Here is a 21,954-nt window from a genome sequence, read left to right on the forward strand (position 1 = left end):
GTGCACATTTTATCAAAACACAAACCCAAAACTTTGCGATCTCTCAATATGCAGACGGTGAATGTGATGCGTCATGCTTGTGTGTATTCTCAGGTGTGTCGCGAATACCAGCGTGGCAACTGCTCTCGCGGGGAGACGGACTGCAGGTTCGCCCACCCCGCCGACAGCACAATGATCGACCCCAGTGACAACACAGTGACGGTGTGTATGGACTACATAAAGGGCCGCTGCTCCAGAGACAAGTGCAAATACTTCCACCCTCCTGCACATCTGCAGGCCAAGATCAAAGCAGCCCAGCACCAGGTCAATCAGGCCACGGCCGCCGCTGCCATGGTGAGCACATCCTCTACTGTACATCACACACATGCACACACAGAGTTATATAGTACTGTAGAATGAATCGCTTATTTATTAAAAGGACAGTTCACCCAAAAATGAAAATTAGCCCGTGATTTACTCACCATCAAGCCATCCAAGGTGGATATGACATTCTTCTTTCAGACGATCAGAGTTATATTAAAAAATGTTCTGGCTTCAAACTGACCTCAAATGTTGGGCTGCCATTCACTGGCATTATAAAGCTTGGATTAGCCAGGACATTTTTTTAATATAACTCTGATTGTGTTCGTCTGAAAGAAGAAAATCATACACACCTAGGGTGGCTTGAGGGTGAGTAAATTTACATTTTTAGGTGAACTATCCCTTTAACATTGACATTTCTGTGGCATTTGAAAAAGTATGCATTTAAAAGAAAAATCAGGAGTCTTTAAATAAGGATTTATGAGCATTTTGTGAATGTTTCTTATGCATTATATTTCTATACCTTAAATTATTGCCATTCCCATTTGAACTGCATAAATACGTAATATCATCATCCTGTCGAGCAGAGAGCAGTGTCATAATTATTTGTATGTAACATTTGATCATTTCTGCACATTAAATGTATGTTTGCAATCCAGCGCAATGTTGACATATTACACAACTGTTTATTGTCAATGAAACCCTGTAAATGTTACGATAATTGATGTACTTGTTAATCTTAATCTCAGTACAGAGTTTCCTAAAACAGAATGGACTGTATTTCTGCATGCCTTAGTCCTGATATCCCCCTGTATACTGCATTCCAATGATTTGTTTTTATTTGTTTTTTTCTCACCTACCCAAAATGCACTGCTGCCCCCATGATGCACCTCTGCTTGCTGTTTATGTTAATGCGCTTGAACCCCATTGGCCCATTGCCATCATGTGCTCGCTGCCTGCTAATTAAGACTCAGTCGGCTGTCAAATCACTGAAGCGACCCCTCGAAGCCACCTTTGACCTGGTACTATGACCTTTCACCTTTTTGCTTGGCATGTTGCTTTATTGTAGTGTCTTAATTAACAAAAAAAGAAAGATAATTTGCAAGCATAGTCCTTTTGTTATGTGTTTATTTAATGCCTCTGTTGTGTTCTATGTTACCATGTCGTGTGATCAACTGACTGTGGCGAGCATATACTCGGCCTTAACCGGGGACAAGATATGCGAGTGTGCCGCAATCAGATCATCACACGTGTGTTATTCCAGGGCGTGAGGACAGGGCCAGATGTTCTAAACTCTAGTCACATGGCTTCTATATGTCTGTAGCATTTGATAGGGTGCATGTTTAGTATCTCTGTATAGTGCATGTGTCTTTGGGAGGGGTAGCAGCAGAAGAACACTAAAGCTCCACCACCAAAGCAACAGAAAAGATCTAGTCTCTTTCTCACACTTATCATGGAGTGAGCAGTGCAGTTTATTTTCCTTTTTTGTTCTCTTTTTTCGTTTTTTTTCTTTTTCTCGTCACTTTTGTCTGCAAAACATTTGAGTAGTGCTACGCTTGCTTCATTTGCATTGAGTTAGCAGTATGGATGTTGTAGTGTTAATGAATTAATATTCTCCTGATGTTAAACTAATAATGTATATCACAGATGCTCAGTGCTAATTTAAGTAATAGCGAGAGAAACTGGCTCTTTGGCTTTTGCTTGTGCCGTAGAAATGTATTAGCTGCCGCTTGCTTGCTTGTTTGTCAGAATCAAGCCCTGTGATGTGTTTGCCCTCTGATGATAATTCTGTCTCTTTCTTGTTCCTTTCCTGTTTTTACTCTCTTCTACACGTCCCAACCTGTTCCCCATTTCCTCCACCCCCCTTCCCTGTGGTCTTATCGGAGCAGGGAATTCCTCACAGTGTCATGCCACCTTTACCAAAGCGGCCTGCGCTTGAGAAAGCCAACGGTGCCACGGGCATGTTCAGTACTGGCATGCTCCAGTACCAGCAGGCTTTGGCCAACATGCAGTTTCAGCAGCAGGCCTTTATTCCATCAGGTAGGACTTCTGTCACCCCTGACCACCCCTTGATCTCACCTTTGACCTTACTACACCGTGAGGGATGCACAAAGACATGGGAATGCCTTTTTTGTAGTTGTTTTTTTACAGAGACAGGGTTCCCACAGCCATAAAAAAATAAAAAAATAACAAAGGAATATCAGGAAAATGTATTGCACCCTGCCTTAAATAACTTAAATAATGACATAAAGTATTTCCATTTTATATAGTAACATGCTACTGTAAAATATAATCAATATTTGGTTATTAATAATATAAATGTATAATAAACACTTTTTTGTCATATATTTATATATATTTGTAAATATTTCTTTACTATGTATGTACTTTTTGCTGTATTATATATATATATATATATATATATATATATATATATATATATATATATATATATATATATATATATTTATTAAAAATGTAATAATTTATATAACAATATTTTAGTAATAATAAAATATATTATAATTATATAAAGGTTATAATATATGTAGTATACTTATGTTATACATTTATAAATATAGTATAACATTATAGTATGGTATAATTTATTGTAATGATACAAATATAACTATAATATAAAATAACTATATATAGTTATTTAATTATATTTTATACATGTATATAATTATATAAATAAAATAAAAATTATATATATATATGAGATAATAATGTATATATTATATAGTATATTTATAGTACATTTTTAAAAATATAATACAGCGTTACAGTATGCTATAATTTATTGTAACATACAAACATTATAATATAAATATAATAATTACAATTATTACTTTAAAGCATTATCTGTTTGTATTTTGTATATATTGTTATTGTATACATTCTTTTTTTGTTGTTATTTTATATATTCAAAATAAAATAACTATATTTATGCTTTTTACACTGGGTGCAAGTAGTCTCTCCTTTAAAATGAATTGTAAAAAATAATAATAATCTCAAACTCCTGGAAAGATTATTGAAAACCATTTGGTCAGAAGGTGTGGGAGCCCTGCATTATGCACACAGTAAACTGAGCAATAAGAAATGGGGCAGTCTGTCAGTTTCTCTGTATCACCTCATCATTGTATCACATTACTACTCTGACAGTTGGGCTCATGGCTTTCACTGCAAAATACAGTTGCCAATAACCCTGGGATGCCCCTCAGTCATACTAATGTCTGCTATGATGACTATGATAATCATATATACATGTTTCTGTGAGCTCACAAATACACATTTTCCCTTCCTGAGTTCATGGTTTGTCAACTAATTGGTCTCTTATGGACATCATGCTGTATCACTGTAATGATTATTGTCTTCCTTTAATTATGATTTCTTCACTCTAACCAACCTTGTGATGGGCTGTTGTGATTCTTCTCCCTTTCCAATCCACTTCCTGTTGCAATGCATGATGGGCAGGCTCAATATTGTGCATGACCCCTGCAGCAAGCGTGGGTAGGTTTCTAGACTTCGTCCTCTTAGTTGTTGTAACACCCTCAAAATCCACATGGCCGACAACCTGCCATTGATAACTGGGCATCTTTGTTAGCGCTTCACATGTGAAGCATTTATATACCTGTGATTTTAAAGTCAACATGAAACAGCATTTTTAATACATTTTACTTCCTTAATATGACATATTTCCAAGTGAAGCGGAATATTCAAGAAGATAAATAGGGGCAGAACTTGATTTTATCCATCACGACTTATCCAGCATGCGATTATGAAAAGCGGCTTTGAGATACTTGAATAATGAATTGGATGGGGTGGCAGAAAAATTATCTTAACAAATGAATGTGCATCATTGCATCATGCATATTAAGAAAGTAAATAGGAAGCATTTTGATTTCATGTTGAGTTTAAATATACACAAATACTTTTCTTTACTGTGAGTTGCAATTCTAGTATTTTGTGTGACGTTTTTGTGGGTTTTGGTGGCTTTTTAAAAAGATAACTCACCTAAAACTTACATTTCTGTCATTATTCATTCACCCTCATGGATGACAAAAGGAGAAATTTTGATTAATTGTATCAATGCATGATCAAATGTGCGGAATGAGGAATGAAATTTGAGTGATATTGAAAGTGCCTCTATTATGCTTTTTCGAATATTACCTTTCGATCGTAATATTCAGTGTGACCGTAATCAGACGGTCACACTGCCCAATTTTAGGCTGATTTTTTGACTCGCTGACAGGTTTTATGAAATCGCAGACACATGCTCTAAATCAGGCAAATCTGTGATCGCACACACGAGTGACAATCACGGGGTGTGAATGAACAAAGACGCGATCTGAAAGAATCGCCAACGATTCAAACTCCTGCTGTGTGAAATGTCTTCTTACTGAAAAACACATCGGCAAAGATGATCTACAGCCCATGAGAGAGCAAGATACAGGGCAGCGGGAGGTTCAGGAAGGAGATCGGAATATCACTATTTTAATAGATATATTGACAATTCTATCAAACAGAAACAAATCTCAAACATTTGCTTGATCAGCCGCAACAGCAGCACATTGCAAAATGATTTATTTACCTTCAACTGACTTTACAGAACACAATCCTTGCTCCCCGTCTCCCTAAGCATTTCCTCCACCGTAATCTTTTTTTCTTTTTCTCCTTTTCGCTGCGAATCAACGCACAGACAATTAGAAGCGCAAACTTTCTGCAGTTTATCATTTTTACAGTCTCACACGAGGATCCGGTCTGAAGGACACGTGATCTCACTGTGTACTTGAGAAATCTCATGTGTGTTTGGTTGTGAAACGTAGATTGCGCACTGGAGAGAGTTGTCTGTGATTAAGTCACGCAGTGTGAAACCTCCTGTCGCCATCCCATCGTGAACACAGCAGTGACTGAATGCTACTCCAGATAGTCATGCAGTGTGTCCGACCGGTTTGAAAATCGTATATTGTGAACTTGGCATAACACTAGCCTAGAAATCTAGACGCACCCTAGCGGCAGCAAATTTAATTTGCCTGCAAGTGTCGTCTAGGAACTCTCAATTCCTATCTGAGCTGTATTCCTCAGAATCTGGACGGCCCAATCACATCGTGTATAGAGTCGGCAGGCGGGGCCATAATGACGACGGCCGAGTTGCGTTTGCGTGCTTCTAGTAAACACAGAAACTGGCGAACGGCGGCGGTCTTTCGAATCAGCTCTGCCCGCGCCTCCGGAAGATTTGGAGTTAAGCTTTCCTCTGAGTAAAGAACAAAGAGCGGCACTGAAGTCATTCTTAAAAAGGGAAGATGTGTTCGGAGTTTAGCCGACTGGATACGGCGAATGTTTCATCACAATCAGTCAGCGAGCTCCCCTTCACCGTCGTTGCTCTGGTTGGTGTAGCGCTATCCTATCGCGTGCAGAGGGAGTTTGAAAGACAACCGTTTATCCCGCCCCTCGGATTGAGCCCTGTCTATGGTGAGTTTCCAGACCAAACATCTTGATGTGGGTCTGGCTTGTCAGGCTAGCATAACACTGTAAAAAATATAATGAAAGACATACATCTGAACAAGCTGTGTTTCACATATTAGCTTGATATCTCAAACAATGAGCTTTCAGTAAGATTTTATTTGGGAGCAGTACCAAAGATTTCCACTAGATTACATTTTTCTTCTATTCATTTCCAGTGCATTTCTTTTTGACCACGAGGAGTATAAGCGTGACTTTTTTCAGGTTTCAAGTTTTTGTTTTCACTTACCAAGTGCCAAAACCATTACCATGTCCCATACCATTCAGATGAAGTAAAAAATTATATTAAAAAAAAAAAATCAGTCAAAAATGAGGTTTAAATGGCATAATACAGGCACTTTAAAGAATAACAACCACAAAATTTCTCTTTATAAATTCCACAGAATACAACATATGTGTTTGAAATGAACTGGGGGTGAATAAATAATGCCAGAAGTTTCATTTTTGGGTGAACTATCCTTTTATCTCCTCATATTTAATTTAACACTTTGTAGTTGATACTATTTCTCACTGCATTTGTGTGTAGCTCAGATAATCAGTGTTGAGCATGATGTTCAAGTAACAGAAATCATGACAGGGGTTAAACGTAAATGTACTATACTAGATGGAAGCTGAAACCTAAATGCAAAGTTTATTATGCCATGCCTTTGTTTCCTTCTTCTTGTAGCTCTTGATGTGTTGGCTCATAAGACACTTTACCTGCCCTTATGTCTTCTTTAGAACAATCTTGCCACCACTTTTGGTTTGCCGTTTGCTGATATCACCTTCAATGCTCACTTTTCTTTCCATACCCCTCTGTGTCCACTCACTCATCATGTTTGTGCACCTGTTGGCCACACTCCCTGTATGTGTGCTTATACCATTTTCCCTCTGAAAAGTTCCCATGATGCACGGCGCTTCCCCGGCCGCTGTGTCCGCAGCAACCACATCTGCCACAAGTGTTCCCTTCGCATCTGCATCAGCCAATCAGGTTTGCTCTTTTATGGCTTTTTCTCTCTTTACCTCTCTCACACACATATACACACACTCTCTATCTTTCTCTTTCTGTCTGAGGGATGGGGGTCCTTCCAATGTGATCTCTCCCTCTTGTTGGCCTACACAGGTTTTTGATAAGGCGTAAACTTTTTATGGTGCTTCAAACAACAGAATCGCAATGAAAAATGTTTATTTGACCTGTAATTTTCTCACTACAGACACTGGCTGAGGGAAAACCAAGTAAATTGAGTTGTTTGAAGTACCTTCTATACAGGGTTTACACAAACTTCAGTAAAATTAGTCCTGAGCGCTGTGAAAGTGGCGTTAAATGTAATTGAAGCTTAAATAAGAATTGAAATTTCTATTAAAGCACCAATATAGTATTTCATGTTATATTTGACGGTTATAAATAGCATTTTAATATTGTTTTTCTTGTCCTTTTTTATTTTGAGGACTCTTCTCTATCAAAGCTGACTACCAACGAATACATGCAATTGGTATGTATGAGGTAGTTTTTCCTAGTGTTTTGCTTCGGGTACATCTTTGCCGGCTTCATTGTTTCCTGCTTCATTTTGTTGCTGATTAAGATACGGAAAAGAGTTTCCACCAGCTTAAATTCTGCTCGTATGATCAATACAAAGCAGCGTTGCATTGCAGGCCGCCATGACATAATAGTCTGTTCTAAGTGATACGATTTACAGATATGGCAAGGTTCTTCATAGATTGAATCATGAGTAGAGACTATTTAAAATACCTTCAATTATTGAGATAAACGTAAAGGTCAACAAGTTGGAAAAAAAACGGAATGTGCATGGGAAATCACTGACTTCTCCCTGCCTCACGTGAGACAAGATTTATACTAATAATAAGCAATGGTTCGTCGTTTTCTTTAATGGCATTTCTTAATTTGTGTTGTGTTTGATTTATTCTCTTCTTAACGGTCATGGGGAGGGTGTGAGGGTGAGGGAGCATATTTTAGTCTTTGAAATGATTTTTTTGTATAAACAAAATAATAATAATAATAATAAAAGGTCACACTGAATCGTTTCATGCATTTCTCTCTGTTCATCCTCAGATTCCAATAATATCTGCAGAGCATCTGACTAGTCACAAGTACTTGACGCAGATGTAGTTCCAGTCCACAACAGTGAGTGGTAACACATTTCTCTTCTATTTCTCATTGTTTCAAGAAACTGCTGGATTTGTTCCCTGCCTGCCTGAGAAATTGAAATGTTTCATTTGAAGCAAAAGCTCACGCAATTTTGATGATTGTTTGCTCTCATTCAGCCTCAAGTCATTTCAAACCCACATGTGGTTGTTTTTTTCCATAGAACTTTTATGCGGGTATGAAATGACTTGCTGGAAAAAAATCTGAAGAAGTTATTTTCCGTACAACTACAGTTCCTATTAATCGCATATGTCCAAATATAACAAAAATGGCACATGATGCAGTTGAAGATGACATATTACTGTCATTGAATGGAAAATAACTTTTTAACTTTCCAAAAAATTCTAAAAAAATTAAGTAATGTCATATTTGGTTAGAACACAAATAGACGATTCTGAAGAAGTTCCTTTCTATACAACTACAGTTTATAATGACCTCATGTGCCAAGCTCCAAAATGAAAACATATGGCACCTATTGTTCAAGTTTCAGGCTGTTCATCACACAAGGCTTCAGAACACTTAGAATACAATGATCAAGTCACATTAATTACTTTAATGGTGTTTTTTAAGAGGACCTATAATGTTTTTCAACTTGTAATGTTGCTGTTTGAGCATGAAAAAGATCTGCTAATTTACAAAGCCACAGCAGAGGGAGTTTGGGCCCTATTTTAACGCTCATGGTCTAAAGTGCATGGCGCAGGTACACTTAGGGCTTGTCAGAATCCACGTTTGATAGTTTAACGACGGGAAATACGATCTGCGTGCCAGGCGCATGATCTAAAATGTTTTTTTCTATTCTCTTAATGAGTCATGGGTGTGTTTTGGGCGTAATGTGCAATAGACCAGTCAGATTATGTCTCTCACAGTGGACATGCACCAGTTGCAATTTCAGACCCCTCCATGATTTCCAAGTGGGAGAACTTGCAAAATAGCAGGGTGTTCAAATAGTTATTTTCCTCATTGTATAGTATGCGAAAAACAGTATGCCAACAGAGTAGTATGTCTGAATACATAGTATTCCAGTCCCCGGATGACCTACTGCTTCCGGCGAGATTCTGAAGTGTGCATTCGATGGACACTTTTACTATCTCATGAGGCCACAGGACAGAATTTATAAATAGAGGTGAAGGAACGTAACTGATGCTGGTAGGACACATGATAATTACAACATGGCATGTCATTCATATGATATACACTCATACTATATAGAACATACTTTTTTACATACTTTTAACGGTTGTTCAAATTAAGTTCAAATTCAAATGGAATACCTACTCAGACAGTACCCAAGTGCAGATGTCTCTTTAAGGCCTCTTTAACTGTCATTGTATGGAAAAGACCTTCAAAATAATTTAAATATTGACAAAATTGTTATATATGGCTGTTAAATAATTCCTTTAATGCTCATTCACATGTGTTTTAAACGTATAATTTTTCTACTTTTCCTCAGATCAAAGGAATGTGCTGTTGTCCTGGACACAAGGCAAACCAACAAAATTCAAAATTTTAACATCAAGATCACCGGCGGATAGAATATACAGTGAAGATTAGAATTTGGTCATACGTGATGGTAGAGTTTTGCTGGGGTGAAACTGAGTGTCCTTCCACATGATGTGTAGAATTTGAGTGAACTACATCATTATGCCTGACAGGACAGCATTTTTACTCTCAAGCCAGGATTAGTAGAAAAAGTTATTTTCACGTCTGACGTAACACCGTTTTGGCACGTTAGTAGACCAAGAGATATTTTTTGTGATTCACACCTTGATTATCTTTCCTCGAAATTTGTCTGATGGTTTACAAAGGTGCACCTTGAATTGAAAAGCGAATCAGAAGTCGATACGGCACAAAAACATCCAGCGAAATAATTAAATGTTTGTAGTTTTCTGTATCTTTAGTTCTGGCTTCTAGTCAAACTAGATTGTAAGCGCAGAGTCGAGATTGACAGATGAATGTTTTGGGTAGAAACTGATCACCTGAGACCTTTCAAAAGCACATTCTTGCAAGCTTTATGTACCATAACCACCGGCTGAATACCAGACACAGATCTAGAGTGTTATATCAACAGTGTTATTATGTTTACCAGAGATTAATGTTTTTTACAGCGCTTGTTTTTATACATAATTTCACAAGTGTGTGGGTTTTTTATGAAACGTGCCATTTTTATTTGTCGATCATCCATTAGGCCTTGTAGAACTATGAAGCCTTTTTGACTCCTACGAGAACAGGGTTGCCTTGTTCCTAATGCCCTGTTTCTTTAAATTGCCTTGATCGAGAGAATGTCGCGGCGGAACGGAGAAGGTATGGAGAGTCAGTCGCCGGTCGCGCTTGCGTTCCAGTCTTTGTGAGGACTCTAAAATTCATGCTGGAAAAGCACTGCTTGAGTATTTCGTTACAGATTCAAGTCTGAGACTAGGTACACGGAGAGATGAGGTTAGTGTTGGGTCAGGGTTTGTCTTCAGTTCTCATTTGTGTTGATTTTGGAATATTTCATGACTTTTAAACACCGTAGTTTTGCCGCTGTACGGCGGAAAAGAGGAACGGAGAATATAATGAGACGTTTTTAACATTAAGTTGTGCCAAAGTCTTTGTTTTCTTCCTCTGTTTATTTTTTATTTAAACGCGTTTTGACTGGGTATACTGATTACGAAAGGGGAATAGTTTGTATAGATTCATTTTACACACAAGGCTGCTTGTAAACCAGGAAACCAAGGGTTTTTTGCGCCACAACCAGACTCAAGATTATACTAATGAACGCGAGTTTCTGGGCTCATCAGGCTGGAAATCCGCGTTGGCTTGAGTCTGGATTTCAGCCTGGTTTAGGTGCACAGACTTGAAAGGATGCACGCCATTGCCGTTTCCTCACTAAAGCCTTATATTTCAGTGTTTGAACCCACACAAACATTCTCTCAATCACAGATGAAAAATGACTTGGATGAGATTTTATTCTTCACTCTTATTTTACGTGTTTATTAATCATGTTACACTTAATGTTCACTCTGTTTCAAAGCCTTTGTTAGAAATATATTGTGTTATTGTTGGCATAGCCTACTATAAAGATTTTTTTTTTTTTTTTTGTATTTGACAATATTGTCATAGAACTGTTTTAGAATGTAGGAAATGAAATGTTGTTTTTCTTACTGTCACTTTCTTTTACATCATGTTAAGTTCATAATGTTTAGCTATAGTAGTGTTGTATTCTTAATTCTTCATGTTAGTTTTCATGGTAGAATTTTTGAAATTTCAGCTCTAAGGATTTTGGTTTTTGAATTTGTTGAACAAAATGTTTTATCTTGTCTTAAAAGAGAGTGAAAGCGACAAAGAAAGAGTTTATTTGTAGCTTTGGTAAGGTTGATATTTTAACCCTTTATTTTGTGTCAAATCAAGACCACGTCTACAATTAGCTGGTTGAAGTATCAATTGTACGTGCTAGAGTAAAAGAAGTTATTTTCTACTGTATGCATTTCAGAATTGAAAAATCGTCTTGTAATATTTCAACAAAAAAAAAGAAAAGAAAATCCCTCAATGTCAGGCCAAAACGAGCAGCATCGGAGATTTCTGAATATATTTAAAGATGAAAAACAAAGGAGGGAGGTCACAGGGTCGGGCCTCGAGCTGCAAACGAGAGAGAGCCATAACTTAAGGGACGAAGGTTGACTTTTTGCACTTCTGTACATAGTCAATATAAAGAAAAGAAAAGGAACATGTATAATATTGAGATCTTATTTTGAATAATAAAAGATTCTATAACTATGAGAAATTTTCTTAGGATAATTTAAGAACTAGAATAATAGTCCAGCTAACAAATGATGCTTGCAGAAATACGGCACAGCTCTTTTATTATCATTTCCGGCCATCACGTTCAGAAAAAAGTCTAATAAAAATAAAGCTCCGCGTTGCCTGCACAGCTACAGAGAGTCCGAATTGGCAGTACACTCCGCCTCGTCATGATTTCAACTGTGGGAAATTGTTTTTTGGGGTTTTTTTACAAATAGATACACCTTCAAAAACAGTATTTGTCATATGATGGACATTTAAATAACTGCATGAAGAATAAAAATTAACAGTAAAATTCTCATAATAGATAAGTACGTAGATAAGTTAATTTCTCACAGTACCGTAACGATCATCGCCACAGCATAGTGTAAATCAAGTATCTCGATCGATATCTGAGCCTGATTTGCGGCGCGTTCACCGGTAATCCATCTGAGTATAACCGTAAGAACAGTACAATTATATAAAAAAGGCCTTCGAACCGACTCTAGACGCTAGCAAAAGACGTCCACTTAACACACGACAACACAAGAGTTGCTTTGTTATTTGTAACGTGCCTTCAGCAGGGAAAGGACACCGACCACACACACGGAAAAAACAAACAAAATGAATGTAACTGTCAAATCCTCCGCTGAGGTCAGCGTTTTACTCATTCGAGGTTGCTGCACAAGAGCTATTAAACCAAAGCATCACTTTCCTTCACTAAACGCAATGCCTAAAAGCTGGTCGGCCGTTCTGAACGGTCAAACCACAGGTGGTCCTGCCTGCTGAAAGCACTTGCTTGGATGCTTAACGCCCTCCATGGAATCTTACACCTGCCCTTTGCTTATAGTTGCTGTAAGATATTGTGCTGCATTCTAAAAGACTTGTTTTATGCACATTTATTATTGTTAGAATTGACTCTTACTGTTATGAATTTAAAAAAAACCTTAATAAACAAAATGGATTTGCTCAAGAGGTGTCTGTGTGGTGATGGTTATTCATTCTCCTTCTTAAACCTTAAATGTTATGCTACATATTGTAAAGGTCATTTTCATCTATAATGTAATGTGCCTGAAAACTATAGTCAAAAAGTTGATTTTAATGTCTTTCTTTTTCTACACTGTCTTTTTGTTGTTTAAAATTAAATTTCTCGTCTTAAGTTTAGTATGGTCCTTGATACTTGATCAAAGGTGTCTTGTTCATTGATCACACTAACCCCATTGTCTTGTGTGTGTATACTCCTCTTGTTTGCTAAAAGTTTGTTTCTTATATTTAATTTCCTTTGAAAGACATAAATTGGAGCAGTATATAAGGAAAAGCATTCAAACACCCTTCCACAATTGTCAGTTTTTTAGCAAGGGAAAAGTTTCATGGGTGGTAAAGGTTTTTCACTGAATCATCAATGCCAATAAAGAACCTTTATTTTCAAGAGTATAAGGCAAAACATGCATAAAGTACTCCTAAAAAATGCTCAACATTTTACTTTCTTAAATGAGGAGTAAACAGACTTAATGTAGGCTTTTGTTCACACAAACATTTTTCTTTTTCTTTTGGCTGTTCCCTTCAGGGGTCGCCACAGCGAATCATCTGCCTCCATCTAGTCCTATCCTCTGTATCGTCTTCTCTCAGACCGACTACCTTCATGTTCTCCTTCACTGCATCCATACATTCACACATAAACATTGATCATTGAAAATAACAGAAGCTCAATCGTGCTTGACGCATGAGAATGAACCTCATTGGTTCTTGGGAAGCTCAAACGTGCGGCGTAACACGAAAATTAACCTGCTTGAGATCTGTTTACCACTGGGGTGTTCAAGATGGCGCCTTAAGAGGAAGTTTCCAGAGCTTGTGACCAAACTTTATGTTTTAGAAAATCAAGCTGTATCCACATTGTATTTTATGTTTGTTAGAGTAAGTGTCAGTACGTCATACTGCAAACATGCCAAAGTTTGAAAAATGCACTGAGCGCCTAGATGCTGTCGACATTATTATGTTTCTCCTGCTGATAACGAGACAGATCTTTGCGCGACTTCGCTCCCTGTCACGCCAAGCAAGCCACCGGTTAATAAAAAAGGTAAACCTTCAAATCCAGGTGAGCAGACTGATTCTGCAATCATTTACACACTGTCCTCGATGATCAATTCTCGATCTGACGCGCTTGAAGGAATGATTAGCCATAACGCTTTTAAAGGTGCCTTAGAATGAAAAATGTAATTAACCCTGCCATAGTGAAATAATAAGAGTTCAGTACATGGACATCACATACTGGGAGTCTCAAACACCATTGCCTCCTACTGTGAATCAAAAACACCACGGAAAAAAAAAAGTGCTTCTCAACATAAACCCAACCGTGACGCAAGCGTTGGGGATCATTTATATGCACGCCCCCAACATTTGCATCTGTCCAAACATGTTCATTGTCAAGCGGAACTGATGTAGCCGGATCATCGGGACTGCTGGTAAACAAGACACCTGAGGATAGAGAAAATGGCAGATCATGGACACATATGTCACGATCCAGGCTGTGCAGGGGACGTGAGGACTTTTCATACGCTTCCCACAGAAAAATAATGTCAACAGTCTTGGCTGATGTGTATGATCGGATACCACGACAATTTAATTCAAGATAGTTTGTTTGTTAGGCCCATTTCAAGCAAGTTTCGCTCAGCGTCTTAAACTGAAGAAAGTGGCAATTACAACTGTATTCCTGCAAACAGTAAGTAGCGATTTTATCCACTTATTGACTGTTTAAAAACAATTTCTGATTTAATTGAAAGTTTCTTAAGCCCCGTTTCCACCAAAATTACCCGGAACAATTTGTACCAGGAACTTTTTTACAGGAACTTTTCTCCCCCCCCCAGACCTGCAGCTGTCTGCGTTTCGATCGCGATAAAGTTCCGAGAAGATTAGGCAAAGAGAGACAGCATTGTCTAGATAACGCAAGATGCTAGTACAGTAACAATAGGAAACTCCATGTACCATACAAAGCTAAATATTGTGTCTAATGACAAAGGGTAATATTATTTTGTATTACAAAATACAACCCTAGATATGTTGCTTACAGATTGTTCACTCGATCCTTCTAGCAAACGTCACCTTTCCCATCAAATACAGTAAGTTAAAACGATCATTTGACAAGGCTAATCATTTTGTAAAAATAAATACATATTTATATTTTTGAGAACTGAAGTATGATGTTTTGGCATGCTTGTATTTTAGAGTACATCACAGTCACTGCGTAGCCTACATTGTGACTAACGTTATATAAACCTACAATATCTTTGACAGAAAAAGACAAGTCTAAAATCACTGGTTTTGGTTTTGTCTGAGGGAAGGAAGAGCAGTCTTGCTTGCGGTTGCCAGATTTCAGTCATTTGTTATACCTAAACATGTATAATCTGGCAACCATATGCACGCGAGGTCTCATTCAGCCTGAAAAATCCTCCCTAGTTCTAAAAATTACTCAATATTTTACTTTCTTAATTGAGGATTAATAAAAATAACAATAAACGTTGTATATGAAGAACAATTTAGGCTTTTATTCACATGAAAACATTGATAATTAAACAAAAACAGAAGCTCAATCGCGCATGACACGTGAGAATGAACCTCATTGGTTCTCGAGGAAGCTCAAACTGTGTAATAGGCTACACCAGAATTAAACTCATTGGTTCTCGCAGGTCAAGCCAACTTACTTGAGCTTTCGTTTGTCATAAATAATATGTGAGTTGATACCTATACATGTTTACCTAAATTCAATCTGTTTCATCAAATAAAGCAACTGTGTCTCTTCAGAAAATGTTGGACCAAACCGCTCAGATCATATAGATTAGTTTTACAATCTCTTTATGTACTTTTTGAAACATCTGGGTCCTGCACACTGTGCGATTTTTCAAAATCCTTTGCGAATGTCCCTTGTCAGACTGTACGAACATGATCGCCATGTCACACTGTAAGATCTCAGTTGACATTAATGTCAGACTGCACGATAGTGAAGGCGCGCTAAAAACGGACGCGCGCAAGAAAACTCACCCGGAGTTTATATCATCAATGAATGACGCGTTCGGTGACGGTGAGCTGCATTACACGCTGGACTGAAATGCTGGCTACAAACAAATCTCTAGCTCTCGTTTTGGTCATAGTTTGTCTTGAAAAACTGAGATATTTGACTGTCGTCGTAGGAGAAGTCACACTGCAGGATTGTGTGCCAAATCTTCTGACACTGCCAGAATTTCGTCTAAGGTAAAATTTGATCGCAGCGCTCATTATTCGGCTGCCGGTGAACATGTCAAACTAACGACCAAAGACGTCAGATTTTAGCCTAGGATCTGAGGAATCTTTTAGGATCTGCTAAATTTGTCCCAGACGGCCAAATCGTGGCAAAAATCGCACAGTGTGCACCCGGCTGAAGTGGAAGTTTAGTGGCTGTCAATTGAGGGACAGAAAGCTCCCAGATTTCATCAAAAAGATCTTCATTTGTGATTTGAAAATCAATGAAAATCTTGCGGGTTTGGAACGACATTACGATGAGTAACTTAGCTATATTACAGACTTCTCATTTTTGTATGAACTGAACCTTTAAAAAAGGTAAATGGCAAAGCATCTTGTATTTGGAAGTGAATATATAGGCTAGGCCTACTATAAGATTAAATATTTACTGTCCATTTGTTGCCTGCAAAAAAAAAAAAAACCAAAAAAAAATTGGATAAATAGCCTATATATTTTTTGTCTGGAAAAAGTATTAGTTGTCTGCTTTTAAGATGTACTTCCAACATTTACCAGAAGGGGTCATTATAGCATAATCGTGGCTGATGGGTATACGTACATGTAACTCCTTTATGTATTCAGAGCAGAACACGTTTGTTGTTTTAATGAAACAGCAAACGTGTCACGCTGGCCCTAAAAATAGCCTAAAACGGTGCTCATCATTTTAACAAGTTTAATAATAAAAATGATAATTTTGCCATAAACACTGTTTATTGTTAAAAGACATTATCATCTTCCCCACAGTAGCCTGTTATAAATGAAAACACTTAACCAGGAAAACACAGAATTTCTGAATTCTGACATTTCATTACTCATCTTTGTAATTTTTGTCACAAAGAAGGCCAAACCACCCCTCATCACACGTGCACTGCTGTGGTTTTCTGCAGGTGCCATGCCTGCACCCTGGATAAGGAAGACACTCATCACAGCGGGGGCCCTGCCACCCGTAACGGCACCTGCACTCACCAGGGGCCTCACAATAACCTTGTATCTCATTACAGCCGGGTAAGCAGACAGCTGTTTAAAACGAGAGAGAGAGAGGAATGAGATATCATATTCAGCAATATTTACTGTAGGCTATATTTGATATTTAGTCCTGTTCTTCCTTATTATTGCATAATTATAATTATGTACATCATAAGTAACTGAAATGCAACATACAATGAATAAACATTGATATACAGTATTACATACTGATGTTAATTGACAACAAACAAAAAGCACTAACGTTCTGCACAATAGTGGCCTTTCCATTTAGGCAAGCAAATTCTATTGCCAGCGGCGTCACAGTTAAAGTGACCGAACGGGTCATCCCGTGGACGGCAGAAATCAGTGCAGTCATCCCCATAGTAGAACTCATCGCACACTGCACGGTAGGAAAAGTGTAGTTTACTTTGCTCTCCGAGATGCACATCCTGGGACCATTTCTCACCAATAGTAAGATTAATTTGGGTGGCGAAGTGGTTAATCATACTGTTTAGGTTCTCTGAAAAATAATAAATGCATTATTAAAAACTTGTCTGTAAATGAAATATGAAATAAATAAAAAAGTTAGGGGCATACCCATTGACGGATCATTGGAGGACTCTGTGCTCCATGCTTCAACTATCACTGAGAAAGTTCCCTGTAATGACAGTTGTAGTTTTAACACTGTTACACTGGGCACTACAGTTGTCCCGTCGCACTCAAAGAAAATGTTCCAAATTCATTTATTATCAGATGTTGTGTGAGTGCATGGAGTTCATCAGAAATAGGATGGAGCATCAGTTTAGGGTGTCAGTGTTGTCATGTTGGGTGACAGGTGTGCAAATACGCATCATCTAAGTGTCACGGGTAAGAAAAAAAGGAATTATGTTGGCACACATGGCCAGTGAACTTAACTTACATTAGTTGTGTTACATATACCAAGGCTCCAATGCATATATCAAAAACCTTTACTTAATTGTTGGACATTGTTTGTTTATTTATTGTTTATTCATGATGTAATATTTGTGTTCAAAGGTATATAGGGCCTAGAAAAGGGCAAGAAGTATCACATAGCACATTAAAGGTAGGGTAGGTGATTTTTCGGAGAGGTTAGCAAAAGCAAGCTAGCTTTGTAAGCATGAGATCCCGCCATCCCTTCAGAGCGTTTCCAAAGCCACGCCTCCTTCAAAACACAGAAACGTGTACAGCAGAGAGCAGACAATTCAGGAGAGGAGACGATGTTATACTAACTCATGTATCAAAGCACATAACATTACATTAATGATGAACAAAAACAACTTAAAGAGCACATGGACCTGTACAACCTTAGCTTCATTCAATCATTAATTCATTCAACTGCTGCAGATTAATTTTGGCGCTGATAATGTTGCCATTGAAACACATAAATTCGAGTCACAAACCACTCAGAGTATAATGTCACAAGTTCGTTCTATTCCAAATGAGAGTAGTTATAGTGTGAACACAGCGAACACAGCTGCTTGTTTTGATTCAGGAGGAACTGTAAAAGTTAGCAGCTGTTTTGGTTGCAGTGCATTCAGACCAAAGGCAATTATTGGACAAACCTTTTATGGTCCTACGCCTTCCACAGACGATATATATACACCGATCAGGCATATGACCACTGACAGGTGAAGAGAATAACACTGATTATCTCTTCATTACACCGCTTGTTAGTGGGTGTGATATATTAGGCAGCAAGTGAACGTTTTGTCCTCAAAGTTGATGTGTTAGAAGCAGAAAAAATGGGCAAGTGTAAGGATTTGAGCGAGTTTGACAAGGGCCAAATTGTGATGGCTAGACGACTGGGTCAGAGCATCTCCAAAACTGCAGCTCTTGTGGGGTGTTCCCGGTCTGCAGTGTTCAGTATCTATCAAAAGTGGGCCAAGGAAGGATCAGTGGTGAACTGGTGACAGGGTCATGGGTGGCCAAGGCTCATTGATGCACATGGGGAGTGAAGGCTGGCCGGTGTGGTCTGATTAAACAGACGAGCTACTGTAGCTCAAATTGCTCAAGAAGTTCATTCTGCTTCTGATTGAAAGGTGTCAGAATACACAGTACATCACAGTTTGTTGTGTATGGGGCTGCATAGCCGCAGACGAGTCAGGGTGTCCATGCTGACCCCTGTCCATCGCTGAAAGCACAAACAGTGGGCAAGTGAGCATCAGAACTGGACCACGAAGCAATGGTAGAAGGTGGCCTGGTCTGAAGAATCATGTTTTCTTTTACATCACATGGATGGCCGGGTGTGTGTGTATCACTTACCTGGAGAACACATGGCACCAGGATGCACTATATGGTTAGAAGGCAAGCTGGCGGAGGCAGTGTGATGCTTTGGGCAATGTTCTGCTGGGAAACCTTGGGTCCTGACATCCATGTGGATGTTACTTTGACATGCACGTACCTTTCATTGGAACCAGTATTCCCTGGTGGCTGTGGTCTCCTTTAGCAGGATAATACGCCAAAAAATGGCTCAGGAATGGTTTGAGGAGCACACCAACGGGTTTGAGGTGTTAACTTGACCTCCAAAGTCCCCAGATCTCAATCCATTTGAGCATCTGTGGGATATGCTGAACAAACTAGTCTGATCCATTGAGGCCGCACGTCACAATTTACTGCTGCTAACATCTTGCTGCCAGATACCACAGCACACCTTTAGGGATATAGTGGAGTCTGTGCCTCGATGGGTCAGGACTGTTTTGGCAGCAAAAAGGGGACCAACACAATATTAGGAAGGAAGACTTGTGACCAGCAGGTGAAGAGGTGTGAAGCATGGAAAGAGTTGTGAAGAAACCAGCATGATAAAAAATGTTTCTTTAACAAATAACCAACCCACCCAATTCTCGGCTTTATGGCTACTGTAAATGTTAGGAATCAGCAGATCACACTGTTGTCAATGCTCAGAGGCTTTGAATCGTTTCCCTGCATGATCAAAGAAAAGTTTCTTTATTTCAAATCTACTTTGGTATTTTGATGTTAGTGGTCAAAATTAATGCAATGGTAGCATAGCATTCTCACATGACAAGCTGATAACTGTCTTTCTCAGCTTCCTGATTGCCATATATGGGCTCCCTTGAGAACCGAGAAATGATTTACCGTCTCAAAGTCTTCTGATTGGATAAACAAAGACTCTGACGGTGGCCACGTTTATTTTTTGTGATTATTTCAGGATATCTTTTGGTTAATAATGACATTTGTTGTGTATGGCATATGCAAAGTTTATGCAATATGTAGCATGCTATATACATGATCATTTATATTAGTATTTGTCAGTGTTTACTCATTTTGAGCTACTCACCAGCCCCTTTAATTTAAAGGGCACAGTTATTGGTGCACTGGTGGATATGGAGCTCTGGTCTGTGCTGAATGTTCCTGTCAGTCCAGTGCCATTTGAACATGCCAGCCTATATGACATGACATCCTGTGTGTAGTTCAGGCAAACACGGAAAAAAACCTGACAGTCTCTGGACTCCTTACACACGCTGCTGCTGCTGCTGGTGGTTGTGAAAGAGTGAACCTTCAGCTCAAACACACCAGATGATTTGACCTATAAAAAAATAATATGATGTGTATATGAGCAACACACAGTATCGTTACAACATTTGCTAAAAAAATATTACTCATAAATTCAAGTATGAGAAATGCTCACCAGTTGCGCTGATATCAAAACTAACATGTGGGTTAATAAAAATGGAGCCATTGTGCGTCTTCTTGTCTGCCTGTAAGGCCTAAGGCCTGATATGGAAATAAATGTGTCAATCAATGAAATCGACTGAAAATGAATACAGAAGTTAAAAGGTGAATAAGCAATGTAAAATTTCTTAATTTTAGACTGGTGCTCTCAAAGGAAAACAAGTCCTATCTCCAGAGTGTACAGAGCGCTTGTAGTTTAAATAGGGACTTCAGAGTGGGAGTATATGCAAATAAAGCTGACAAACATCTCTGAACATTGAACACCAAACATCATGGTGTATGTGGTGCACATAGGCTACATATGTTGTAATGTATAGCTAACAGATTTTTCTGTGAAGGTCTGAGAACAGATGGCCTAAATTAATCAGTGAATCTTATTTTGAAACTTAGCAAACTGTTCACATTAAAGGGTTAGTTCACCCAAAAATGAAATTGGTGTCCTTAATGACTCACCCTAATGTCGTTCCTCACCCGTAAGACCTCCGTTCATCTTCAGAACACAGTTTAAGATATTTTAAATTTAGTCCGACAGTGTATCTAAGTATCTATGCACACTATACTGTCCATGTCCAGAAAGGGAATAAAAACATCATCAAAGTAGTCCATATGTCACATCAGGTAGTTCATTAGAATCTCTTGAAGCATCGAAAATACATTTTAGTCCAAAAATAACAAAAACTACCACTTTATTCAGCACTGTCTTTGCTTCCTTGTCTGTGTTTAAACCTCAAATAAAGATTCAAACGGTTGTGAATCAGTAAATCGATAAATGATTCGGATCGCGTGCCAAACTGCTGAAATCACGCGACACTGGTGATCCGAATCATTGATCGATTCACTGATTCACAACCGTTTGAATCTTTATTTGAGGTTTGAACATAAACGTGGAAGAGAAGACAATGCTGAATAAAGTGGTAATTTTTGTTATTTTTGGACCAAAATGTATTTTCGATGCTTCAAGAGATAATATCAATTAGAGATTCTAATATATATATATATATATATATATATATATATATATATATATATATATATATATATATATATATATATATATATATATATATATATATATATATATATATATATATATATATATTAGAATCTCTAATTGAAATTATCTCTTGAAGCATCAAAAATACATTTTGGTCCAAAATATTGAAAAAAACTGAATTTGTTGTGAGAATATTTTCTGTGAATATTTTAAAAGAAGTAGCCTGGCGTGGTCATACTCAGTTCTAGTCAGAATATGAGTCTGAAACCGCTCCATTGGGCTGTGATTA

At 38.0% G+C, this 21,954-nt stretch overlaps 2 protein-coding genes across 12 annotated transcripts in view; one reads left to right on the plus strand and one right to left on the minus strand.

Annotated features, from left to right (window-relative positions):
• mbnl1 (muscleblind-like splicing regulator 1) overlaps positions 1–12,698 on the plus strand; it is an 80,117-nt gene extending 67,419 nt beyond the window's left edge. For 5 of the 11 annotated variants that reach the window (XM_067452692.1, XM_067452691.1, XM_067452690.1 and 2 more), the window contains 8 exons: positions 94–333; positions 1,269–1,322; positions 2,190–2,340; positions 3,778–3,813; positions 6,705–6,796; positions 7,254–7,298; positions 7,877–7,948; positions 9,420–12,698. In XM_067452692.1, coding sequence (XP_067308793.1) covers positions 94–333; positions 1,269–1,322; positions 2,190–2,340; positions 3,778–3,813; positions 6,705–6,796; positions 7,254–7,298; positions 7,877–7,933 — 675 coding nt within the window. In that variant the 3' untranslated portion in view covers positions 7,934–7,948; positions 9,420–12,698. The other 6 variants (XM_067452695.1, XM_067452696.1, XM_067452698.1 and 3 more) reach the window with 6 other exon arrangements.
• A 430-nt stretch (positions 12,699–13,128) lies between these two features.
• Positions 13,129–20,855, minus strand: LOC137089188 (delta-like protein C). The gene is made up of 6 exons (XM_067452706.1): positions 20,804–20,855; positions 20,628–20,713; positions 20,277–20,525; positions 17,558–17,618; positions 17,223–17,480; positions 13,129–17,011 (listed from the first exon to the last, which is right to left on the minus strand). Exons 2-6 carry the CDS (start codon positions 20,676–20,678, stop codon positions 16,803–16,805), a joined length of 828 nt encoding a protein of 275 aa, XP_067308807.1. The 5' UTR covers positions 20,679–20,713; positions 20,804–20,855; the 3' UTR covers positions 13,129–16,802.
• Between the last annotated feature and the right edge of the window lie 1,099 nt (positions 20,856–21,954).

The sequence above is a fragment of the Pseudorasbora parva genome, chromosome 9 (genome assembly GCF_024679245.1).
Source record: "Pseudorasbora parva isolate DD20220531a chromosome 9, ASM2467924v1, whole genome shotgun sequence".
In the NCBI taxonomy this organism is placed as follows: domain Eukaryota; kingdom Metazoa; phylum Chordata; class Actinopteri; order Cypriniformes; family Gobionidae; genus Pseudorasbora; species Pseudorasbora parva.